This window comes from Spodoptera frugiperda, chromosome 12 (genome assembly GCF_023101765.2).
Source record: "Spodoptera frugiperda isolate SF20-4 chromosome 12, AGI-APGP_CSIRO_Sfru_2.0, whole genome shotgun sequence".
Taxonomy (NCBI): domain Eukaryota; kingdom Metazoa; phylum Arthropoda; class Insecta; order Lepidoptera; family Noctuidae; genus Spodoptera; species Spodoptera frugiperda.
In genome coordinates, this window is record NC_064223.1 from 10,363,282 (window position 1) to 10,390,052 (window position 26,771).

At 36.0% G+C, this 26,771-nt stretch overlaps 3 protein-coding genes across 3 annotated transcripts; all 3 read left to right on the forward strand.

Annotated features, from left to right (window-relative positions):
* Window positions 1-4,269: 4,269 nt before the first annotated feature.
* LOC118263001 (circadian clock-controlled protein daywake) lies at window positions 4,270-15,520 on the forward strand. Its single transcript, XM_035574727.2, has 5 exons — window positions 4,270-4,434; window positions 9,758-9,998; window positions 11,080-11,219; window positions 13,089-13,232; window positions 13,887-15,520. Exons 1-5 carry the CDS (start codon window positions 4,377-4,379, stop codon window positions 14,054-14,056), a joined length of 753 nt encoding a protein of 250 aa, XP_035430620.1. The 5' UTR covers window positions 4,270-4,376; the 3' UTR covers window positions 14,057-15,520.
* Window positions 15,521-16,297: 777 nt separating this feature from the next.
* On the forward strand, window positions 16,298-19,502 carry LOC118263018 (uncharacterized). Its single transcript, XM_035574751.2, has 5 exons — window positions 16,298-16,821; window positions 17,145-17,388; window positions 17,659-17,792; window positions 18,524-18,664; window positions 19,025-19,502. Exons 1-5 carry the CDS (start codon window positions 16,704-16,706, stop codon window positions 19,174-19,176), a joined length of 789 nt encoding a protein of 262 aa, XP_035430644.2. The 5' UTR covers window positions 16,298-16,703; the 3' UTR covers window positions 19,177-19,502.
* Window positions 19,503-22,036: 2,534 nt separating this feature from the next.
* Window positions 22,037-25,730, forward strand: LOC118262843 (protein takeout-like). The gene is made up of 6 exons (XM_035574468.2): window positions 22,037-22,195; window positions 22,672-22,761; window positions 23,121-23,268; window positions 23,747-23,880; window positions 24,216-24,368; window positions 25,562-25,730. The coding sequence occupies exons 1-6, from the start codon at window positions 22,129-22,131 to the stop codon at window positions 25,711-25,713; spliced, it is 744 nt and encodes a 247-aa protein (XP_035430361.1). The 5' UTR covers window positions 22,037-22,128; the 3' UTR covers window positions 25,714-25,730.
* The last annotated feature ends 1,041 nt before the right edge of the window (window positions 25,731-26,771 follow it).

The window sequence follows — 26,771 nt, forward strand, 5'->3', positions numbered from 1 at the left end:
TTAGGGGAGAAAATCATCCAATGACTTCTCCCGTCTTGAGCGAGGCGAGAGGGAGTGTCATACTATTACTGACTAAAAACCACCCCGTTCCTACTCCTGTTTTTCTAGCTGGAGCCCTGGTAAACCCGCTAGGTAGTCCGCAGCTCCGGATCAGGCATCAGCACTACCGGGCCATTCTTATGTTTAGATCCATGATATCTAATTGTTACAAATCACGTATGTACTTACATTCTTATATTCTAAACAGAATTGTTTGTGTTTACTTAATCCACAGATCATCCACATAACATTATGTTAAATACTATGAAGTGAAGCGACTTCTAATCATTATGGAGGTTGTAATTAGATAAAAATGTAATCGTTAGCATCCATATCATGTCCGTGATGAGCTGATCAGTAGGCGGGCAGCGTTTACATAAGGGAAGGTTCGTGTTTCCTGATAATGACGTGATGAGCGTCTATGTTGTTGTAGGGTTTATATTTGTCGCAAGTCTTTGTTATGTCCCTATTATTATTAAAAGACCATGAGATTTCACTGTTGGACTAATGGCTTTCTTGATAAAAGAAGGTTTTGTCATAATTACCGCGGCAGGCAAGTTGGAGATCGCAGTTTGAAATAAGTGTGGGAGAGCCATGCTTTGGCACGAATAGGCTAGCACGACCGGAGTGATACCCTGGCTTCACAGAAATCCGACTGGTGTGTCGGGTGTCCATGGGCGGCGGCGTTAGCTTATCATCAGCTGATCCGCATGCTCGTCTATACCAAAAAAAGAGGTTTTTTAGAGACCGATGCTCCCCGATCTCTGTTAGTAACTGTTATTCCGATGATTTTTGGAGGTGCATCTGGTAACAGTTGAAAGATAGTATGTAGTCATAGTCAGCTAAGGGCTGATATTACTTTTATTAATTTTAACACTATAATTTTTACACATTAGGTCATAACATTCCATCTAAAGTTATCGTTTTGAATTTTGACAAACATAGAGGCGATTAGGGCCCTTGATATGACAATATGATACGAAACTAAAACAATGTATTTTCCTCAATAAAGTGCGTGTGACATGAAATCAAAAAAGTAGTCTGTTAAAATTCTTAATCCTTTACTAATAAAACATTTTCCTCAATAAATGCTTCTTTACCAGAATATTAATTCAGCGAATATTGACAGATAAGTTTTCCTCAAGCATTAAATAACTAACCTAATATAATACGCATTTAAATATGGACACCATGAGAATATGGTAATGTGAGACGATTACAGATTACACTTAACTCACTCATTCAAGCAATAAGTTCAAACAGGTTGAGGTTATATCACTTAGCTTCATTTCTTAAATGAGTACTGGCATTTTTGCGTTCTGTAGATGTCGCCACTGTCGATTAAGATCCTTGCTCAAGTAAATGAGCATTAACTATGCATTAATAAAATTTAATGATAAAATAAAATAACTCTCTCTCTCTTTTTCTCTCTCTCTCTCTCTCTCTGAGGAGTTAATGTAAGATATAGGGTTGTTACAGGAGTTTTTTAAATTATGAAGTACAATTGAATTTAAGTACGTGTCTATGTCTTCGAACTGCGACCAACCACCAATCGAAGGGAGCAATATCTTTAAAAGTTTATCCTATTGAACCGTGATCCCTAAAGAGCCTGTCAAACGTGAGCATTATGGCAAACCCTCAGAATCATGATGATGATGATAATGATAGAAGAACAATAATTTGAGTGGCAAAAATTTCTAAGTACAAAATCTACACCTTTCCTTACTTATTTAAACGATTACTTATAGCAATATCGCCGCCCAACCAGAACCGTATGTACGGCGCGTCACATTCTGCGCGCGCCGCTTAGAGCCATCAAACCACCTCAAATGGGGCCGAGTAGGGCTAATGCCTGATCCGGAGCTGTAGACTACCTGGTGGGTTTACCGGGGTTCCGGCTCGAAAAGCAGGAGTAGGAACGGGGTGGTTTTTAGTCAGTAAGAGTCTAACACTCCCTCTCGCTTCGAGAGAACTCATTGGATGATTTTCCCCCCTTAAAAAACCTATTGCAATACTTTTATGTACATATATTGAAATAAACTAAATAAACAGACCGAGATAACTTTGTTAATATTACGTCAAACACCGTGACTAATTTGAATAATAACATAGTTTTTATATAAATATTCCAAAGTTTCAAAGGAAATGTGTAACTGCTTATGAAATTGATAACTAATTAGTTTAATTCTCATGGAAATCTTGTCTTTTTGGATTTAATGTGGATCAATAGGATGTTGTTGGTACTTATGCCATAATTTTTTTCGTAACATTTAGTATGTGTCTTATGTTCTATAATAGAATATACAGTCTTACAGAGGTTTAGGAGTATCTTTTTATTTGTTATCAAAAACATAAAAAAAAATCCAAATTTATTCAAAGTTTTTTTATGGTATAGGCCAGTAAACGAGCAGACGGATCACCTGATAATAAGCAATCGCCGCCGCCCATGGACACAAGTGCTTTGCCGGTCTTTTGGGGTGTTAGGGATTTAAGGATTGTTGGTGAACCGGGGATTAGGAAGATTGGGAAGGGGGGTAATTGGGCCACCGGTAACCTCGGTTTTCTGTGAGGCTGTGGTATCACTCCAGTCGAGCCGGCAAAGGTATCACTCCAGTCTCACTCCAGTCTTTGTGTGGCTCCACTCATTCGTGCAAAAACATGACTTTTCGTACCGTACTTAAATAAAAGTGTATTAAATGAACACACATCGTTTTAATGTTCGTGTTACAGACCTGCCTAAAGGAAAATACTAAGACTATGAACATGGAATCTTTTCTTTTCTTTTTTTGTTTTGTTTTTTAAAACATTGCCCCACATTAGGATTTTCTCCTGTGTCGTGGGTGCGTTTACAAACATACAATTTCACATGCACATCACACCCAGACCCGAAACAACAATTTGTGGATCACACAAAGAGTTGCTCCGTGCGGGAATCGAACCCGCTACCCGTTGCACGGCAGCCAGTTGCCCAGCCACCGCGCCAACCGTACAGTCATCTGATCTAGGAGGGTCAATAAAACTCTTGTGCTGCTTTAATATTTGAATCTTTCAAATTAGTTTTTTATAATCTCACTTTATTATAACAACTTTAAATGACATAATATTATTCACAGCATCTGAAATTAGATTCAGCTCATTAATTGTGTATTGTATTGTTTTGTAAACTTGTCACATTTGTCAGTTTAATTTAAGTTTTTTTTATAAATTAATATTATTTCCGAAAAATATGACGGAAACGGATTCCACTTTCGTTTTTAAACGAGTTTAATATAGAAATATTGTTTTTTTAATCTATTAGGGTTGCTTCCTCAATTAATATACTAATATAATAATAAAATGTTAAATTCTAAAATGTCATACAACTTGAGCATCACACTCTCTCCTATCCTTTCAGGGAATAAACAGTAATGGCAGAGCAACTGGCTGTCTCACAACGTGTAGTGGGTTCGATTCCCACACGAAGCAACTCTTTGTGTGATCTACAAATTGTTGTCTCGAGTTTGGGTGTCATGTGTATATAAATTTGTATGTTTGTAAACGCACACACGATACAGGAGAAAAACCTTTTTGTTTTTTAATCGGAAAATCGTCCAATTACTTCTCCCGCCTTGGCTGAGGCGGGAGGGAGTGTCAGATTCTTACTGACTAAAACTACCCCGTTCCTACTCCTGCTCTGAGCCGAAGATCGGTAACCAATTACGTAGTCCGCAGCTAAATCAAAAGCCACGTTTAAAAAAATATGTGAAATGAATCTGTGAAAATAATTACTATTAAACGTTATCATAACTAAACTGAACTTTGATTTCCTAAAAATAAAAGTGTATAAAAATCAAGGTTTAAAAAAGCTGTTTGTAAACAATAAACCTGTATTCTGAATTAAGTTTAAACAACATTTACATTGTATGTACAGTATATCTGTTTGTTTTATGAGTATTTGTAGTTTTAAGAATACTCGAATCTTAAATTCAAAGCAACGAAGTACGTTTATATTAAGATTATATCTTAGTTCTCATTGACCTTTAAGATAAGTACCATGTTTCGTATTTTCAGGTGCTTAGATACAGAAAATTATATCCTGTTACATTTATGTTAAAGTAAACTTATGTATAAGTATGTAATGTATTATGTATAAGTGTATGTAATGTATGTACATATATTTAATTAATAAAAAAAATTGGTAATTCCCAAAATAGTTTTTCCCAAAGTTGCCCAAGCTTGTCACTTCGGGGCGGCTCGCTGGTACAAATATCCGTTTATTCGGCGCGTGCGCTCATTCGCGTACAACCTGCCGTTGCAAACTCACCAATAATTGCATTCAGTTTTAACCGACATACACAATGAAAGTGATATTAGTTTTCTTGTTTTGTGTTGTTTGTGCGTACGCTAGAGTGACGCGTAAGTATCATATTTTTAATCTTATATACGGGAAAATTGATAAATTATCTAACAGAATCTATACTATCTATACTAATATTATAAAGCTGAAGAGTTTGTTTGTTTGAACGCGCTAATCTCCGGAACTACTGGTCCGATTTTAATGATTATTTTTGTGTTGGATAGTGCATTTATCGAAGAAGGCTATATGTTATAAAACATCACGCTATGACCAATAGGAGCCAAGCAGAGCGGGTGAAACCGCGCGGAAGTAGCTAGTCTGTTATAATATTTGAAAATTATCGATATTTATTTAGGTAAACAAAAAAGTACCTAAAAATACATAAAAATTTCGGCACGGTAATTAAATTTCAATCAAGTGCATTTTCAGTGTAATTTCATCGAGAAATCGCTTCATAGCTAACTTTTTACCTTAAACTCATTTTATGATCATTTCCGTTGTTGTTTTATTGCTTAATCTTAATGCTGATTAATTTTCATTTTACGACTGCTTGTTATCAGATTAATAGAAAGATTGACGTCATATTTTTGGGCACATGTTTACTTATTATTTACGTAATTGTTAAACTTTGGAAAAAAAAAATAATTGCCGTACTTACTGTCGTACACAAAGAGAATGATAACTTAAACTAATATCAACAATTTTGAATCGAAAACAATTGCTAAGGATTGGTTAAGTAACTTTTAAACTATTCTGAGTATGGCGGTTAGAGACATTTAATGCTTACTTAAACTATTCTTTAGGAACGATTTTGTTCCATAAACCATTGCTAATGTTTGTTGTTGATTGGCGGTAAAACAACTAGAAATGTGTCAAATTATTAGTGTTAAATGATCGACAGTATAAACCCATTACTGAAAAAATATTGACAATACTAAAGCGGTGTACAAAATATATTAAATTTTATATTAATTTCTCAATTTTCAACCTTAGCATTAGGAGATAAAGATGACATAACTTACGTCACTAGAGAACGTAGGCAGAGGATGCATATTAAATGTCAGTTACGTTACGTATCCTATGTGGTAGCGGGTGAACCTATTACCATAGGTCAATTAATGCTTCCTCCCGGAGCTGCGGGCGGCCTAACGAGTAACCAGGGCTCTAGCTCGAAGCAGGAGTAGGAACGGGGTGGTTTTTAGTCAGTCTGACACTGTCTCTCGCCTCAGCCAAGGCGGGAGAAGTCATTGGATAATGTTTCTCATTCAACATTTTAAAGGTTAATTATTTCTATTCATCTTGTATAATTTACTTGTGTACTATTTATATAAAGCTGAAGAGTTTGCTTGTTGTTTTGAACGCGCTAATCTTAGGAAGTACTGGTTCGATTTGAATTAGTCTTTTTTTGTTGAATAGTCCATTTATTGGAGAAAGTTATAGACTATATAACACCACGCCAGGACTAAAAGGAGCCGAGCAGAGTAGGTGAATACGAACGGAAGTAACTAGTTACTTAACAAAATGATTATAATAACCTGAATTAGAGATTAATGTATTTACTATCTTGTTCAAAACTTACAAATAATTTCATTACGCTGCTGTATGCTAGAGGCATGTTTTGCTCTATTTATCAGCCTCAAATTTAGAGATTGCATTGTGGCGGTTACGACACCAGTTAGCCGGCGTTGTTTATGTAAACGAGACCTAACTGTGTAATATCTAGAGTACTTACTGGTTTGTGGCCGTTCGTATTGTTGATAGAGTTTCTTAAGGTCTGTTTGTTTAGTAAACTCTCTCCTTGTCTAGTATACCTATAAGTATATAATTAAAAGTGCATAGTTAAATCGTAAGGTGTGTAGCCGCTGATAGACTGATAGATTTTTGACATTTGGTATTATTCTTATACAACTAATTTCAATAAGTGAATAGTATAAGTTTTTAAACTGACATGGTCACTAACACTAGTATTAGAACTCAGACAAAGAGTTCATCCGTGATCATGGCGCTTGCAAAAGTGCCGAAATATCGGAAACTCATAGAAATAGAAAAACATGGTAAATATCCCGTTTCGAGTTCTAATACAAGTGAATAGTAATTTAAAACGATCTTAATCTTAACCCATAGAATGCCTGGAGGGAAGTAGGTACTACGCGAGCACAATGTGCTCTTTATTGTGTCCCATATACTGGCCTACAAGAGGTTCATCCAAAATGCTTGGATCAGTCTTCTATTTTAACAGAAACTCAAACTATAGAAAACGATCTTAATCTAAAGACTTTGGTTTGAGATAATTTATTGAAATCGGCAGATAAACAGAGATCGATCCAGAAATTTTCAATTAAAATCGATAATAAATTTTGGCCCTAACAGAAGGTAAAGTTGAGATTCTACACGAGAGGCATTTCCGTAATCTCTATACTTTGTAGGCGACTAGAGAAAATAAGAATACTTTTATAATAAGTATTTACTTATTTGTGTGTATATCTGTCTTTCTGTCGAGTTTTCTAATTGATACACTTATCTAAGCAGCTACAGGTCGTTGTTTACCTTAACCTGTTACGCTAACTACCGTTTTAGGCGAACTTAATTTAAATCATTGCGAACACGTTTCCCACGTCTGATTTGCCGGTCGATAGGTAATTTGTATGTTTTATTAAATAAATCATTAAATCTGATTGTTATATTATTGTTGTAAACCTATTTCGAATGCAAGATGCAAGAAAATGGAAAGTGTAGTTTTAAAAATAAGGTTTATTTTTTTATTATACGAGTATTTAGGGGTATTTGTTTAAAAACACTATGGCCTTACAGAAAACAACACTTGCGTTGTGTTTCGTTGTGTGAGTGAGGTTATCGGAGGCCCAATTAACCCATTTTCCAATCTTTCAAAACCCAACAACCCTTAAACTCCTAACCCCTAAAAGGCCGGCAACGTACTTGTAACGCCTCTAGTGTTTTGGGTGTCAATTGCGAAGGCGATTGCTTACCACCAGGTGATCTGTCTGATCGTTTACCGGCTTACACAAAAAAATATATTTTATTAAAAAAAAAACATCTCTTCTTTAAGACAAACAGTGTGTTACATAAAAACCAATATAAAACACGTGATACATACATCTCAAGGATATAAACAACTCGGTCATTTACCAATCGTTACGTGCATGATCAGTTCAAGCATGTGATTTAAGGCTTAATACATAATGTATTGAAATATAGTGGCAGCTTATTGAATAGATATGGCATTATTCTTTTATTATAATGAGCTATTTGGATTCTGTATAAGTTAAGTTTGTGTTGGATCATCCATGGTGGTGTTAAATAAAAATTTTCCATCGGTGATATGAGTTACTACCTATTGTTATTACCAACTTAAGTCATATACTTATGTATATAAGCATAAATGCACCTTCATATTATGCGTTTTTTATTATCATAAAATTTCCCGTAAAAATGTCGTGGTAGCCCGGAGGTTTGTACGCGACTCGGGTTTGAAACCTGCCAATGGCAATAAGACTTTTTCCAAGTTATATGTACTCTCTAAGATTATTTTGACACCCCTGACAAACGGTGAAGAAAAACATTGCGAGGACACCTTAAAATTTCTATTAGTTTAAAATCACCAACCCGCATATAGCAAGCGTGGTGATTAATGCTCAAACCTTCTCCGTACGAGAAGAGGCTTTTAGAGGCTGTACAAGAAGTAGCGATCTCCTAAAAATTCATGTTTTTTGACATTTTGATAAAAGTATTGAATTTGACTAGTTGGAAACTGCCGTATTAGCAAACTGTTATTATAAATAGTTCGATTTCATGCACAAATCCACACCTAAAAATGCAGACATGTTAGTCTGCTAAAAGATTTAGTTTTTACGCAGCCTTTACATAAATTGCACTATGTGAATATCACAGGATGTTATTTACAAAATTATACAAACGACATTGGTGTAACTAATACATATTTGTCTAAATTGAATCCATGCGTAAAATCGCAGGTGTGTAACGGGCTTTACGCAAAGGAAATGCAACTAGCCCAAGGCTGGGTCCATTCACTGCGGCCCTTATAAAGTTTGGGTCACACTTGACGATTATTTTGTCGCCAAGTGGTGACAGGAAGGGTATGGTTGGGTGCTCAGCTAAATTAATGTGAAACCATCAGGTTATTACCACCACTACTGTCTTAATACGCTTTTTCCGTTACGAAGCCAGTATTATCTAATTTACTTGCGTTTTGTTTTGTTTTTGCGTGGTTACTTCAAGATTTGTGTTCGTAAGTTGGTTAATCGTTATGAAGGGTAAATAAAATAGTAGTTACTGTCTCGTTGGTCATATTGTAGTTTCGGATTAGTGATAAACTGTAATCAATCTTTTATTATGGCACTTCTGTTTATTTTTTCTCGAAAATTTCTCAGCAGTAGCAAGAAGTGTGGAATTGTGTCCAGTAAATGGCAACAGGCTCACCCCTTATTACATGTGACTTATAACACACATGGTGAAAAGTGGGTGTACATTGTATAGCGGCATTACGTGCCGTATTGTGCTCCTCTGCCTACCCCTTCGGGGATGAAGGGGCGTGACGTTGTTATTATGTATATACTGTTTATTTTTTCGGAAAAAACGCGTGATGTTACGTCATGTGTTCATTAAATAGTTTACCACAATCATTTTGTAAACTGGGTTTAATATCCGGCGCTAGTATATATTAATAATGAAGCTATGTATTATGTCGGTCATGTAATGTCCTCGACTTATGACCTATAGAGTCATTATCTAATATCTAGTCCTATTGTTATTGGAGGACACCTCTAACCATACAGTGTTATTACGAAACACTTAGCAAGGTTCATACTCCAAACTTATTATTGAGCATTTCATAAGCTAAATATTTGACTTGATGCAATCTGTTGCACATACCTAATATTGGTCTTATGACTGAGTGTCTAGAAAATATTAGTGCTTATTGTTTTCGGACACATGTTATCCGACTGACAAACATATTATATCGTCGGTGAAGTACCTGATCTTCTTAACTGACAATTTATTCCAACATTACTTTTTATTATAATAGACATAAAACTTATATTCGCATAGATTGAATCCACTCCTATCTATAATTTCTCTACCGATAAGCTTCTAAAGCTATGTGAAAATATCTACTAAGTGATAAAATTCATCCGATCGTATGAAGTATTTTTTTCTTCTGGTATACAATTTGATTCTCAACATTTAGGAGTTAATGATACTTCATCAACAATATGTACCTATAATTAAAAAAAAAAACAATTAGATTTGCTACTCTTAAAACTTTAGATTTTGTCATTGAATCCCTTCAATTACTAAACCGTAGATTAATTTAATTTAACCACCCAATTTCTAAATCCACAGCGGACTACTTCCCATCATGCAAGAGAAGCGATCCTCAAATCGAGAAATGTGTTCTCGATGGCCTGGAAGCCATGAGACCGCGTCTGAGGGAAGGTATACCTGACGTGAACATCCCTGCCCTAGAGCCCTTCACCGTACCGACCCTGAAGCTCGACAGGACTGCTCCTAATCTAAGGTTGAAGGCAACTGTCAAGAACGCGAAGGCATACGGCGGCAGCGACTTCAAGATTGAGAAACTGAAGTAAGACATGATTTGTATACTATGTAGATTGTATATAAAACTTTATTTGTAGATAAAATCAACTATCTGTTGTAAATCGCTTTGCTCAACCAGCCGCTTGCACCGGCTTTGTAGATATGGCTGCTGTTCCTTAAATGTCACGCCAATATTATTTCTTTATTTGTGATACTGATAAATCAGTGTGGATCAATCATGACCGGAGTGAAACCATGGCTTCACAGAAAACCGACGTGAAACAACCCTTGCGTTTTCTTTTGTCGTGTGAGTGTGGTTATCGAATGCTCAATTCCCTCCTTCCCCAATCTCCCCAATCCCCGAATCTCCAATGTGAAACGCATTTGTTACGCCTTTGGTGTTTCGGGTGTCCATGGGCGGCAGCGATTACTTACATCAAGTGATCCGTCATCTCGTTTACTATAATCCCATAAAAAATAGTTTTGGTTGGTTATGACTGTATTATTATGTAGGTATGTAGTAAATAATTTAACAAGAGGAAATAAAGTTATATAATAGTATCTAGATTACATACTATACTCGTAATGTACCAGAATCCTAGTTTGTGCAGTTTTGTTACGGTATGCGTGTGCGCCACATAAATGCGGTAACTGTGACTTGCTATTTTTTGTGATTCTGTAGATAGCACTAAATATTTATGTAATAACTATCGTGAGTATCATCATGAACTGAACTATCAGTATGAATTGAATTAATTAAAGAATCACGGTTTATGCCCGAATACTCAAAAGCTACTCAATTTTAAGACGCTCTCAAATGTAGTTCTGTCACTATCAATTCTTTATAAAATGACAGAGATAGCACGATATTTAAATACAACTTAAAATTGAGTAGCGTTTGAGTATTCGGGCGTTATTCGCGTACATTAATGAGGGACTCTTTATCATGATGAAGACTCCCTCTGTGACTTGAAACCAGTAGAGCTTTCCTTTTAATGTACGTGAGTAAACCATATTTTTTTATTTAAATTATCACTAAATATTTAATAAATAGCCACATCTACTGAACCCCAAAATGTACCTATAATTTTTAAACGGAAACTCACCATTTACCCAATCGTTTCCAGACTGAACCTGAACAACAAATATGCTGGAGAGCTGAAGCTGACGCTGCCCAGGCTGATGGTGGTCGCCAACTACGACGTGAAGGGATCCAGACTCCTCGTGCTGGACATCAACGGCAAGGGACGCCTGCGTGGAAACTTCAGTAAGTTAAACCTCTCGTATGCACGTATATCGCTGACAATTAATAGTTGTGAAAACACGGTTGTGTGCGGTGGCGTGGATCCACTGGCTTCCAAACATACGGGTAGCGGGTTCGAAACCTTTACGGAGCTTACTCGCTGAAATGTGATCCACAAATTGTTCTTACTGCGGTACTCAGAGTCATTTATTGGTTACTGAACCCATCCAGTTTAAGTATCCACGATACAGGAGAAAATCCTAATGTAAAACGTTTAAAAAAATAAATAAATAACCAGTCTTACTGCGGTACTCAGAGTCATTTATTGGTTACTGAACCCATGTTAAATGTCTGTGAGTGTGGCATGTAATTCAATATATCTGGACCTAAGCTTGGACATGATTCAACAACTAGAACAAATATCTCAAGGCCCGATTAATCGTAATTCGCTGTCTCTGCTAAGCCAGTTAAATGATGATTATATAACTCCTTTTGCCAGTTTAGAAACTTCCAGCATAAATGATGTTATCAAAAACAAGAACCGCGGATAATAGCGGATTTCAGTTATTTGCACACTGATGTTTTAATGCACAGATTAAAAATCGCTTAGCTTCAACTCGAAGTGTATAATTCTCTTGCGTTGTTGTTTTAGATGAGCTTAGTCATTGAGCAGACTTTTCCAACGCCAGATAACTTTATCGTAGGATCAATTTTGAATAGACAGTTTTTCCATACTGAAACTGTCAGACTTCAATTTTATTCTAGGAATAAAAGTTATCTGTTGATTGGTCCGGTCCTAAGACTACTTATTTCCTTAGTCTTAGAGGATACTGAAAATAAAAGTAGGTACTTATCAATTTTAAACTAGCCTACTTTAGAAATAACGAATACACATATGTACACACTATACACGTATACACACTGTATGCGTATTATATGAAGATAATAGTAAAAATCATACTGAACCTTATTCAAATTCAGTGCGTATTTAGATGGTGGTTTAAAAAAATCTTAGTGTTTCTTAGCTTCTGTGGACTTTTGTATCTTTTAAATATTAATAAATTATATTCTTTTAATTTTGTATAATCGTGGCGTGTTTACTGATTGCCAAGATTGACGCTATAGAAACAATCGTGCAATTTCAAAATTCGAACGGTTTTTTTTCATTGTTGTGTCAAGCATGTTTCTTTTTTTATTCAACAGTAGCTGTTACACGTTTTTATTTCCAAGTGATTAACAATTTAATCATTATTTAAATGGAATCATTACAAATGTCTGCGTTTTGATAGATGGAATCATTGATAAAATATTTTTTTAATTTAATTAGTTCATACATTTCAATAAATACTTTCGGCAGGTTTAATTTTTTAATAAAAAAATTATAAGTAAGATCAATATAAGTTTTTAGAGACGGGATATTTAACATATTTATTTATGTCTATGAGTTTCCGATATTCGCCACTGTACATAAACATGATAAATATCCCGTCTCAAGTTCTAATGATAAGTAATGTCAAGTAAATGATAAAATAAATGATATTTATTTTGCAAATAGGTTTTAAAATAACACTTTTATACGACAATCTCTTAAATAACTAGATGAGGCCGGCATTTCCTATCGGACTACTCTGAGAAGAAATGCCGAAATAAACTCAGAGGTCATAGTCTCTTTTAAAGTCCAGATAAAATCAATTAAAGATGTCGGAGAACCGTGCAAGTTGATTCTGTAGTGGTCTTTTGAGGAAAGAACCACAGCAGTTTGAGCGGACCTGTTCAGATGGCAGCACGCATGTGTCAGTTTACAATTAGCTCAGCTGACGGCTGTTGCTGAATGATTGAATGAATCCATTTTACTTTTCCTCTAAATTAACAAATGAACAATTATCATTTCAGCTGGCATCACAGTCCTAGCGAAGGGTATCGCGAAGCCCATCTCCAGGGATGGTGCGGAGTACTTGCAGGTCGACAAGATTGTCTCCAAAGTCAGGATCAACCACGCACACATTGCCATCGACGACAGTGAGCGGCCGCAAGCTGGTAATTGTCATAATTTATGATGTTTCAGTATAATGCACGATTTTTATTTGACTGGGTACGACGTGGTGGCTGGGTAACTGGCAGCCGTGCAACGGGTAACGGATTCGATTCTCGCACGAAGCAACTCTTTGTATGATCCACAAATAGTTGCTGCAGGTCTGGGTGTCGTGTGTATGTGAAATTGTATGTTTACAAACACACCAACGACACAGGAGACAATCATAGTGTGGGACAACGTTCGTTTTTAAATAAAGAATGATTTCATTTTTCATACTAACTTCCTAACTAAGTTCACTAGATGACACTAGTGAGAAAAATTTACATCTATGCTTATTTTTATTATGGGTTTTGAATTTATTGACTATGAGCTGATGTCAGGTTAAACTAAAGTTGCTTATAGTATTTTAATTATGCATATGTACCTACATAACGCACGACCAGTCTTATTCTACTGTATTTGAACCTTATTTAAGTATAATTTAGAAGGTCTTTGAGTAAGCTATAAGCCCCATTAAAATCAAAGTCAAAGCATTTATTTCAATTAATCCTTAATGAGGCACTTTTGGAACGTCAAATTGAATTGTCCCGCAGTCTGTCTGTCAGTGAAACTAGGTGCTCAAGTTAACAGCCCACTTACCATCTTTTTTTCCACAGCGGCATCAGCAGTGTCATTCTTCAACGCCAGCCCCAACGTGGTACTGGACATCCTAAACCCTCTGATCGAGGAGACCGCAGCTGCAGTCATCAAGGCCTTCGTGAACAAAGTCCTGGGCAGTATACCCATCAATGAAGTGTTGACAGATGACGATACTCCTGCCGCATAAACTGTAGGTTACGATACATAGGTTTTATTTAGTTTTTGAGAGGTTGTTTGAAAAGGTGAATTTTTAATTGGTGGTCTCGTATGAAGTTTGACTTAAAATGTATCTTGGGTAGGTGATGCATTTATTAAACAAGCCAATATCTGATTGGCAGTCGGAGAACAGTGTGTATGAGTTTGCTTTACATATAAAAGGAATCGAAACGAGAGCGCGTTCGGCGCTCTGATTGGTTGGTTTATTAGAGCCAGCTAAAGTAAAGCAAATTCGTACTAACATCAGAAACATGGAGATTTTAATAATAATTTCTGAGATTTGCTGGATTCAATCCGTTGGAAGCTCAGGTTTAATAGAAACGTTTTATAAAGTAAATAAAGTACCTACTTAATACAGACTTATAAGTACATATACCTAGTATTTATCAAAAAGTAAAGCCATAAGTAAAATGAAGTTTATTGATGACTATAAAATGTACCCAATTAGCTCTTTTACTGTCGTTCCTAAACAACCGTTTTATTGATGACTCATTATAAAGTGTATGAAGTGTACTTAATGATATGTTACTTCATATACTTAGTATGACTACTTATGTAACACCTCTCACTTAGTGTTAGTCTAGTTAAGAAATAGGCGATAGAATATTTATTGATTACAAAAACATATTGTTACATTGTCAAGGATTGCTTTAGTGTGAAGCTGTGAATATCATGACATAGATAATAGATATGTGTGTGTGTATAGATTTATATTTCTACTAAAGCTTTTGCCTGTCTAGGCACAAAACACACACACACACACACACACATTACCAGCCTATAAGTGGCCACTGCTGACCAAATGCCTCTTCTCCCACAGAAGGTTTGAGCATTAATCACCACGCTTGCTCAATGCGGGTTGACGATTTCAAACTTATAATTAGAAATTATAAGCCCAGATTTCCTCACGATGTTTTTCTTCATCGTTTGTCAGTGGTGTCTAAATAATTTCAGAAAGTACATTATATAACTCGTAAATAGGCACATTGGTACTTGCCGTTTGTATATTTCGAACATGCACATTGCACATTCATGCATGAGAAGTACGAAACATCTGGGCACAAAAGTATAAGAAATGATACTAAACTTTCTTCAGGCGTCATACTATCCATATGTGATTAGAACTGTAAAAATCCAGTCCAGCAGTTTCTGAGTTTGTCGCGTTCATAAGTGTTAGGGACTTTCTTTCATAAAATGTATAGTTTTTAAGTATCGTATTAGACATTTACACTGTGTTGATATATTGTGTTGTAACTGAAGAGTCCAAAGCTAGATTGTTTGTGTACTACATACTACCAAACTACTAAACAGAATTGTATAGATTTTTTCATCAACGTCGTTTGTAAGGTATTAAATAAAGAATTGTACCTGGAATTTGATGAAGGCTGTCTAATTAGGATTAAGGATTGTAAATAAAATGTATAATTTACCACTGTTTATTTGTTTTATTTATGTAAAAATGTATGTTTTTAGTATTTGATTTGGTAATAAATACCATGAAATATTTCAGTCACTGTTGTAAAAGTTAACCCTTAGTACGAGAGTTTAATGAAATCGAAACAAGAGAGCGTTCGGCTCTCTGATTGGCCGGTTCGAAAGAACCAACCAATCGAAGCGCTGAACGCGCTTTCGTTTAGTTTTCGTTCAGCGTAATGCAAACTCGTACTAAGGATACAGCCTGAGCACGGATGAGCCTACAGACAGCAGCAGTGCTCTCTGATAAACTACGATCTAATTTTTAAACTACGATCAACCAACCAGTCTGGTATACAAAAAAATATAGTAAACCCTCTTATGTAGAGCAGGATCGTAGTCCACCAGTGGACTGTCTCCAGATGTTTATAAATTATTATATATCTGATGAATAATCCTGAATATAAGGATGTAAATACACCGGACCGTGACAGCCTCACGTAAGGTTAAGGTCACACTGCACTCTTTTCCTTATTTCCTTCTTACATCGAGTGCACTACTTCCTGATCGCATCTACCTACATATGTATGTGGAGCACGATTGTGTATAAATAGGTTGCGGATTTATTATGATAACTATACTTTTTTATTTTCATAAATAAGATACTTACATCAGTTTTGTTTATTTTGAAAAAAAATAAACGTTGCCCCACACTATGTTTTTCTCCTGTATCATGGGTGCGTTAACATACATACAATTTCACATGACACCCAAGACTCGAAACCTGTGACTCCTCTGGTGTTGCGGGAGTCCAGTGACCAATCAGCTAGCAGCTAGGAGCCGGTCGCCCTACCTAATAATCTTGGTGGCTACACTGTATAGAGGAGAAAGTTTAAATCAGGAGGTCGAGCGCATTTACAAGCGCACACTGACGTTTTACAAACACATGCAACCTGATCTGAATGACTCGCAAAGATCTATGTGGCCTTATTAATTAATGTCCACTGCATATGTGCATATTTCAAATGACTCTAAACAACTTCGAGCCAGGCATTTGTAATTGCAATCATTTCTCGCCCTTCCGACCTTTTCTAAGGTCCTATACCTCATATGGTAACTGGTACTGCCATCAGAACTAATATAAGGGACTTTATTCCATTCTGACCCATAGATGAAGTAGAAATCTAGACCAAATCGGTGTTAAAATGAATTATTTAAAGTTAATACTTTTAGTTATTTACGTGAATTGTGTATACGGAAGAAGGGTTGAACAAAGCCGAAATGAGACGAGCTATCACGATAGTAGTGATGCATCTAGTATAAGTAAGTAATACATACATATATACATAACCTCACGCCTGTCTCCCATGGGGGCAAGTAGAGACAATGGAACGTCAATTGCTAGGAATCAGTCATCAGTCAATCAGTCATCAACAGGCATCAGTCTTTTCAAGCATGCTCTCTTGTTGTTTTTATATCCGTAGTGTCCTAAAATATGTTTCATTATTCTTATAATGTGATTGTTGAGAGCCTGCATCCTGCTCTGAGTTACATAGATGGAAACGAATTTGGTGATTAAGGTCCTGGGTTTGATCGGATAGGGAAAGAATCATCAAGTTAAATCAATTTTAAATCCCATTTTCAAGGTAAATCAGCCTGTCACTACACGGATCCAAACGTAGCGGAATGCATCCAGCGCATAGCAGAACAAGCGAGGCAGCTCCTGGCGCAAGGAGTACCTTCCCTGAACATCCAGCCGCTGGAACCTCTCAAGATCCCCAGCATCAGGTTGCGGCAGCACAATATGCCACAGAACAGCTTCAAGTACGACGCCTGGCTGTCTGATGTTGCCTTGGAAGGACTTACCAATTATACGTTTAATAAATTGGAGTGAGTATAGTCTTGTGTAACTAGTTAACTGGCGCCAATTATTTTCCTAAATAGTTACATGATACGTAAAATATGAGTGAAAATGTTTATAGTAATTGCAATAGCAGTACCTCATAGCGATACGCTTTCGATACGATTTCGTGTGCTAAGGAAAAGATGCATTGAAAATTCTTTACCTACATAAAATTAATTATGCTAACGAATCCTACCAGTATCGTTAAACCCATCCATCCTACCTTAATAATTTTGTATTGTTTCTTCATCGTCCAGCGTTTATCCTGAAGAGTTGAAGGTGACAGCTAATATCAGTCTACCACACCTGATGATGTCTGGAGACTACGTGGTGCTGGGAGACTTCCAGATGCTGCCCGTCGAGTCTACGGGGAAGATGGCCGCTAACTTTAGTGAGTAGCCAAATGAAAACGCGCGATTTTAATGTTTTTTTTTTGTGGAATAGGGGGCAAACGAGCAGACGGGTCACCTGATGGTAAGCGTGATCGCTTATAGACACCCACAACACCTACATATGTTGTCCGTTTAAGATGTTAGATCTAATCTATAATGAGGTGTCTTCCTTAGTGGTTTATGAAATGTGCTTCTTAAAAACTAAATTCCGTCAAACATGCTTAAGAAGCAGGAAGACATGATCATTACAGATTTTGTTATATAAACCAATACAATACGTCGCGTGTGGTCAAGGACAGTCGGCATCGGCTTAGTAACACACTTAGGTTCTATTTAAACTAGTTTTGTATATTTTGACCTGGATATATTTTGTTTAGCTTACTTTTTTGCGTCAAGGTCAAAAGAAAGTGTGGGTGAGCCATGCTTTGGCACGAATGGACCAACTGGACCGGAGTCTCAGAAAACAACTTGCATAGTGTTTCGTTGGGTGAGTGAGGTTACCGGACGCCCAATTACCACCCTTCTCAATCTTCCTAATACCCAATTCCTCAACAACCCTTAAATTCCTAACCCTAAAATCGGCACAATGCACTTGTAACACAAACATGTTATACACTCGAAACACCAGAGGTGGGAGATTGCTTATCATCAGGTGATCCGTCTGCTTGTTTATCGGCTTATACCATAAAGAAAGATACGTCCTCAAATTATCGATTCTTTTTTCCTTTAGCCGAATGCACTGCCGCTTTGGAAGCTTTGGGAGCCAGAGTACACAAGAGGATGGTGATCCGTGATGCAAGTGTACATCTGAGGTGTACGGGACCTTTGAAAGCAAGCCTCATGGAGGCACACTCTACTACTGGAGAAATGGGTGAGTGATTATTCTTTATTAGGTCCCTACATTTTTTTTGATACCACGACGGTGCTATGAAAGCAGCAAAGCATTGACCAAAGTACCAATAATTTGGAAAAAAATATTAGGATTCGAACTAGTCAATGGTAATAGGGTCGACCTCTGTTGTATGACAGTCTTTTTACAATATTTTTGTCTCCAAGTATGTTTAATGTTTATCACAAATCCAAAGTCCAATTTTTGCTTTAAAGACGTGACTGTTTCTCTATTATTTTTTTTCACTAATATACATCATACATATTCCTATATTAAATCAATCAAACATGTGACTTTAACTATTGATTTAAAGCCGTATTCCTCATCTTCTTTACTTTCCAGAAATGATAACGGACCACATAGCACAGATGCACTCGATGGATATCGCCAAGGAGGTCCAGCCTGCTGTGGAGACAGCACTTGCCATGGTCTTGGAAGATGTAGCCAACAAGTTCCTTAAGCATATCCCTCCAGACATGGTCTTTGCGAATTAAATGAGTAAATTGATGATTTTCATAAAGAAAACTGATGAAAACTGGTCAGGTCTTTCGGGTAATAAGCATTATGTAAATGACATGACGTAAATAATATATTTGTCATATTTTTTGTGTCAAAATTAAAACAGTTGCATTTGATAACGTCAAGTACAAATATTTTTGTAAAACTGCTGTAGATTCTGTTGCTATTAAAATAGCAACAGGCGCTGTATGAATGGAAGTCTTTTTGTTTGCTTTATTTCAATGTTATATTTTTTTAATTATCATAAGTTACGTGTAGTTTACATGTAATTCAGTGATGTAATTATTTAAATATTTATTTCAACTTTACGTATATAGTTTTAAAAATGGGTGTAATTTATTAATTTATTAAAATGAAATGGAATAAACATTGTATTGTTATTTGAAATTCTCTTTCTTTGCTGTTTATATGCATAAACGATAATAATTATTCAATCTTTTCTCCCGACTTGGGCGAGGTGAGATTCAATCGTACTTAAAATCGCATGTTATGTAGGATTAAGACTTCGAAACCTACAAACGGCAAGTACATACGTGACTTTTCCGAGTTATTTATGTATACTTTTAAGATTATAATTTCTAATTAATTATTAAGTTTGAGATAGCGGCCAAACGTCGTCCCATTTAACAATAAAAAAAAAAAAAAAAAAAAAGAAATCGCCAACCCGCATTGAGCAAGCGTTGTGATTAATGCTCACAACTTCCCCGTACGAGAAGAGGATTTTGGTGAGCAGTGGCCACGTATAGGCTGTTGATGATGATGATGAATTTGTATGAATAATTGTTTTCGTCTTCAAGATTATCATACTATACTTTATAAGATACATATCTAAAGGAATACAGAATACCAATGAGTACATAGTAATTAAATATACTATCACAATTTCAAAATTACATAGGAAGGGAAGGGTTACATGAATAAATGACTATCACGAAGGTAACAAGAAAGATGGGTGCCCATACATCGGTCACGTTCTAATTAATATTTAGTGAACACTATTACTTATTCGTGTTTATACACGTATTGCAATATTGCACTTAGGTTTCTTGCTTTTTCTTAAGAAACACCGGATGTTGGGTTTTTAATGTGAGTGATTATTTTAGTAATAGTGTGATGTTTAGTACCTATCTGGTTTGTGTAGATTGATGGTGATGATACAAGTTCAAGTTGTTTGCGAGCTGGTTGATGTTGTCGGCGTATCGTCATGCGTTTTATTCCCGAAAGGGTAGGCAGATGTGCACTTTACGGCACGTAATGCTACTGTACTTTGTATATTTTTTATGATTTGCGTTATAAGTCTCATTTTAATAGGTCTGAGGTTATTGTCATATACCTACTAGGCACAATTCCAGATTCCGTGCTACTACTGAGAAATTTTTGAAAAACCGAAAAATGTCCAGCAATTGCTATGCCCGACCCCGGAATCGAACCCGAGACCCCTTGTCCGGCAGTCGCACTTGGGACCACTTGACCAACGAGGCAGTCGGTAGGTCAGTAGATAGATGTCTAATGCCTAAAGACATATACATATACAATTTTAAGAAAACACATTGAACCAAAGGCACTGCCTAAGAAAATCTTTAGGCTTGCCATTCACTAAATCAGAATCGAACTCTGAACCTCAACAACAATCGCTTTTCAGAATACTGAACTAACGGAAATATCCCATTGAATAGAATAATATTTTGCAATAGAAAGAAATAAGTAAAACAGAACATTTCAATTTTTGATGATCACGATGTGATAGTATTTCAACTGCGTTACTACAACAAAAAGCTGATTGTGTAACGAGCCTAAAGTGTGCCAATGTGCCGACTGGGCCAAGCCTACCACTTACATCAGACTTACAACATTAAACACACCGAATTAATATCAACTCTATTTTAAATAAACCCAAGGTTCAAATTACATGGTATTACGTCGTTTTTTAGGTCAATAACCCGTCATCGCGACACTAAAATGCAACTTGCATTGTCCCCTTTCGTCTCTGTTTGTTACTTCTTACGGTCGCAAATTATTTAATATTTAATTACGCTCGAAGTGTTGGAAAATATGATTTAATACGCTAATTATAAGACTTAATTTCGTAATAATTTAATAAGCGTTCTGAGTGAATTTACAACAGTCTAGGCATTTTAATGTGGTTGACAAACTTGTTATGAAATAGAGTTTCTAGTCTTCCAAAGTTATACATAAGACATTAAGTAATAACATTTTTCTCGGTGTACTCTTAGCCTTCTTCGTTTTCTTCCTATTTCAGCAGAAAGTTATTTATGGGCCGCTAAAATACGCCTTCTTATTTCCCACGGAATACAGAAAACTAGTTATTTCCATTCAAACATTAAGGGTACATCCAGCCCCCAGAGCTGCGGACTGCTTATTACCGGGTACCGGGGCTCCGGCTCGAAAAGCAAGAATAGGAATGGTGTGATTGCGGTGTGGTCGCCTTGCCCAATGCGGGAAAAGTCATTGGATGATAAAACCCATTTAAAAAAAGGTTGCATCCAACCAGTTTCGCGCATACATCACATCAAATACAGTTTCCTAAAATCCTAGTTAAATATACTTTTTCTTACATATCATTTCTTACATAGCCATAATTTTTATCGTACTTCAGATAGGAATATTACCCAACATCAAACGATCTCTGATTGATCAGAACATGTACATAGGAATCTTATAACATTACGCAAAACGTCCAACTTAGGGAGATAAGAAAAAACGATTGCTTAACAAAATTATCCGCCTATGCAGTATGCATTCGTACATGTGACATTGATTTCCTCAATGATCGCGCGCTATCTCTCATTGAGATGACGATAGCGTTGATTCCGATTATCATCACGTCCCATTTTTATATTTAAATCACTTGTAGGTCCTAATTTGTTACAGTGTTCTTAGTTTGTAGTTGTTAGTAGTTGTAGAAGATGTGGTTCGTGGTGTGTCTCGTTCTGGTTCCGTTAGTAGCTGGTGCTGAGAAGGACTTTATTAATTGTGAGTATTGAGGCTTTTCTCTTCAAAAAAGGTTTTTGGCTTTAGCTGAGAAAATTTATTTCAAAATCAAGGCGTTATGATCGTGATCCAATTTTACTGTAGGCTCTTAACATCGTATATTAGAACAGTGCCCTGAGTTGCAGACAGTCTAGCAGTATACCGGGGTTCCGGCTCAAAGCAGGAGAAGGAACGGGGTGGTTTATATTCAGTAAGAGTCTGACAATCCCGCTCGCCTCACCCTAGGCAGGAGAAGTCGTTGGATGATTACCCCACTCAATTTGACTTGCAAAATAGACTACTGTTGGGAAATTTATCATGGGTAGAGACCCAGAAAAAATCGTAATCAGAAATCTAGAAAAATAACACTATTCATGTGACGCAGACAAACGGCTTCAATATTTCTAATAATTATACATTTTGTAATGTAAATTAAATGAAACGTGTTTAATTAATATAAGTATTTGTTTTCCTAACAGTCGGTGAATTCGAGTGTCCCAGAGAAGAGAAAGCACTAGGCAGATGTCTGCGAGACGCGCTGAACGCCTACATACCACAACTAGCAACAGGTATGGAGAATGCAACATTATGAATGAGCAACCTGTCTTTAACAAAATGTAGAAAACTAGATGGTTTTAATTTTGCTTCTTTATTTTATTATTTAATGTTATTCAGTGGTACCTATATGTGAGTGAGTAAATGCTATTTGTATTCATTATTATTTTATTGTGATTCGTAAATTACCAAGTTACTTGGAATTATTATTTTCATACGTTCTCAGCAGGTATGTTGCTTGATTCGTAGCAGATTTCTTGCTTACTAATTTAATATACTAATTTAGCAAAGAGATGATGTTAATTAAACATTTAAAAACTTATATGTAAGTTTTATTTGAACTACTGTACTGAATATATTTTGCAAATTATAGGAGTGCCAGAATACGGAGTGCCACCATGTGAGCCCCTGATAGTGCCAGCTCTGTCCATCCAGCAGTCGTCAGGCCCCATATCTGTGAGGTCCAGTTACTCCAACGTGACAGTGAAAGGACCTTCCAAAATGAGGGTCAAGGATGTTGAGTGAGTATTTTTAATTTCCCCTTATTAACAGAGAGTTTGGAAAATAATAAATATGTTTCTGTGAAATATATTAGCAGAGAGTTTGGAAATAGAAAAATATGTTTCTGTGAAATGTAATTATAGTCCCTTACAGTACCCATAATATAAGTTTGCTTTAAGTTTAAAGTTATCGGCGCTTTGCTTGTCCGAATAAACCAACCAACAAATCTCGTTACAACTACTTTAAACGTTAAGATACTCGTACTAAGGGTACAGGAGATCCTCGGGAACAGTAGAGATAATGACCAATGTTTTCCACTCCACCAGCTCTACACATCATATAGCTACGGTAAACATAAAAACTATACAAATGAAATGACAACCAAATAATAAATTCTACTCCGCTAGCACTACCTAGCATATAGGACAGCTGGGTAAACATAAAAACTATACAAATAAAATGACAACCAAATAATAAATACTTAATTAATTGTTGCAGCGTAAACACACAGCTGCACCGCGTGGTAGCGAGGCTGTACATCCCGGACCTGCAGATGACAGGCAACTACCGGGTGACGGGCAAGCTGCTCATGTTGCCCATCGATGGACAGGGGCAGTTCGCTGCTAAATATGGTAATTGTTACTAAAAAACTTGTACATACAGATATTTTATATTGTTCTATAACATAATGTTGATGTGTTATTTTAATCATTAAAGTTATGAGGAAGAAGAACTTAGAATTAGTTTGTTCCTGGATGGGTTATGCCTAAGCATATCCGAAGGAAACATAAAATTATTTCCTTCCGAATAGGTCACGTGATTACAACTTAATACCTAATAGGATTTGAGACTGGAAATGACTCCAGTGACCTACACCTATGATGAAAAACAGGATGATCTAAAAATCTATGCCATAATGCATCCAAAAGGTTTTGTTTTAATGTTCATTATTTGTCTATTTCACCAGGTGACATAGACGCGACAGTGACGATAATATTAGGTCGTCAGCCTCGCCCCACCGGAGTAGATGCCCTCAAATGTGAAGACCTGGCAGTCTCCTTCCACGTCGGACACGCCACCATGAAACTTGGCAACCTATTTGGTGCTGACGATGAGTTCAGTAAGTATACTTATCTATTAGGTATTTGTTTTTCGAAACTGCACCCTCATGCATGAGAAGCGGGCGTCTTAAGCTTCCGGGCCACAATTATTTTGGCCAGAATTATTTTAATCAAGTAACTACATATCATATTCCTCCCTGGATAGTTAATTAGTGTCTTATCCTTTGTTGGAATTGCGATTGAGGCATAATAATTATACAATACAATAAGGATAAAAAGTTGTGGTAGATCATTTTTAGACAACGTGTAAAAATTTTTAAGAGTAAAATTCATATTTTACTATTTCATTCATATTTTTCATGTTTCACAAGACTATAATTACAAAGAAATAAACTCCTTTCTTTATTTTAGAGCTACACACGTTAATTACAGTATTACAATAACTTATTAATAATATAACTTATTAAAACAAGACAATGTACTTACGTAAAGCTAACTCTAATAATAATACGTGTTACGTTGTTTAAAATATAATATATTATTATGAACATTATTATATAAGGAGCCAGTTAAGAAATAATATCGAGAATTAACTATGTGCCAACTACATATGTTATATTCTGTTTCCTAACCAGATGCCTTTGCTGTATATAATAATTTATACAAGAAACTTCTAGCGAATAGATTTAAAAGAAACATATGACTATGTAATACTGTATTTATTCGTGCATCTGCATAGGTCTTTAAATGAATGAAGTTATTTAAATGTGAAGGTAGGAGACTCATACTCCGGAGCTGCGGACAACCTAACGGTTTATCGGAGCTCCGGCTCGAAGGGCGTAGGCGTGGGAGTAGGAACGGGGTAGTTTTTAGTCTCGCCTCGCCCAAGGTGGGAGAACTCATTGTATCATCTTCCCCCCTTAAAAAAAGAGGTAGGATTGAAGGGTGATATAGGATCTTTTGATCTTTGCCAACGTAGGTAATAATAACCACTATATAATAAAAACAATTGCTGTTCGTTAGTCTCCCTAAAACTCGAGATCGGCTGAATCGATTCGGCTAATATTGGTCTTGTATTATTTGTGGTTTTTTAAGGTTTGAAAGATAAGAACAAATTAATGTTTTAGGTGGTACGAAGTTTGCCGGTCATCTAGTATATGTATACTATTTCTTACTTTTCGACACATAACCAACCATTATCTTGTCTTTCTTACAAATGATTTGCAAATATTCAAATATCTTTTTGTTCTAGGTCACTCACTAAACCAATTCCTGAATGACAACTGGCAGAAGTTGATCGAAGAGTTGCAGACGCCTATGGAGGTAGCTCTGAGGGACTTCCTGAAGCCTCTAGCAGACCACACCTTCGCCACTCTTAACGCTGATGATATTCTGTCCAATTAATGAAGACATGATGATAATGAGGATCTCAAGGAATATCGTTTGTAGAATCTCTTTAGTTTAAATGTTAGTTGTTTACTAATTTATTTAAATTAAATTATTTTTATAATGTTTACTTTTTGTTTTATTTCTTGAATTATACAATGTGATAGGGGTGGGACTTCTAACCCGTTAAGGCTGAGTACTACATCTAATTTTATCGACAAAAAAATATAATAATAAAAATATAATATGGGGGGTTGAACCCCTAATTGAAAATATTGAAAAATAGTGATTTTTTCGGTAAGAATAATTCACAAATGTTTTTTTTTCTCACCAAAACATTATCAAACATATGAAAAAAGTAATGAATTAATTAGCCAAGGTTATTAGCTACCGGTTGTCGTCTTTTTTTTGTTTCTACGACGCATACAACCTTTGATATCAAAAAAAGTAATAAAAATATTAAAATAGCCATAATTTTTAGGGGGAGAGGATTCGACCCCTTCGACCCAGGACTTTTGTCGATAAAATTAGATGTAGTATTCAGCCTTAACGGGTTAGAAGTCTCGCCCCTATCACATTGTATATGTTAACGTTGTTTTTCCTTAGTCGATGATATTATGATTTATGTCGATAATAGGTATTTATATTTGTATAGTCTGCATTGAAAACTATCAATAGTAATATGGGATTTAGGGCGATTTCAACCAGAGACTTGCTATGCTACGTTACTGTGGATGCGTTGGGCTTCCACAAATCATATTCATTGGTACACATAGCACTGGTGGAAACGGACAGAGCTAAGCTTTTGTTATACGGAAAGAAACTGTCAATACATTGCATACTCGAGCTGCGCATCTTCCTCGCACAGCTATATAGCTTAGTATCAGTGGAAACGGTCACATAGTTTCACAACTCAGCTATTAATCTTCTGGTGGTTTTATTATAGTGCTAAAGTCTAGCATTATTACATTTATTATATTATTATCCCTTTTTGTTATGTGATCCATTCTAATTAACCAATATTTAATTAATTTATATCATTGACCAAACTTACCAATCTCTAACACATTATCAAA

Bases quoted from the DNA above. Each gene is read 5' to 3' on its own strand.
- LOC118263018 (XM_035574751.2), top strand. From the start codon at position 16,704: ATGAATTATTTAAAGTTAATACTTTTAGTTATTTACGTGAATTGTGTA. The intron at 17,389-17,658 runs GTGAGTATAGTC...TTCATCGTCCAG, and splicing joins TATACGTTTAATAAATTGGA to CGTTTATCCTGAAGAGTTGA. The intron at 18,665-19,024 runs GTGAGTGATTAT...TTTACTTTCCAG, and splicing joins CTCTACTACTGGAGAAATGG to AAATGATAACGGACCACATA.
- LOC118262843 (XM_035574468.2), top strand. From the start codon at position 22,129: ATGTGGTTCGTGGTGTGTCTCGTTCTGGTTCCGTTAGTAGCTGGTGCT. The intron at 22,762-23,120 runs GTATGGAGAATG...TGCAAATTATAG, and splicing joins CATACCACAACTAGCAACAG to GAGTGCCAGAATACGGAGTG. The intron at 24,369-25,561 runs GTAAGTATACTT...TTTTTGTTCTAG, and splicing joins TGGTGCTGACGATGAGTTCA to GTCACTCACTAAACCAATTC.
- LOC118263001 (XM_035574727.2), top strand. From the start codon at position 4,377: ATGAAAGTGATATTAGTTTTCTTGTTTTGTGTTGTTTGTGCGTACGCT. The intron at 4,435-9,757 runs GTAAGTATCATA...CTAAATCCACAG, and splicing joins TGCGTACGCTAGAGTGACGC to CGGACTACTTCCCATCATGC. The intron at 11,220-13,088 runs GTAAGTTAAACC...TTATCATTTCAG, and splicing joins ACGCCTGCGTGGAAACTTCA to CTGGCATCACAGTCCTAGCG.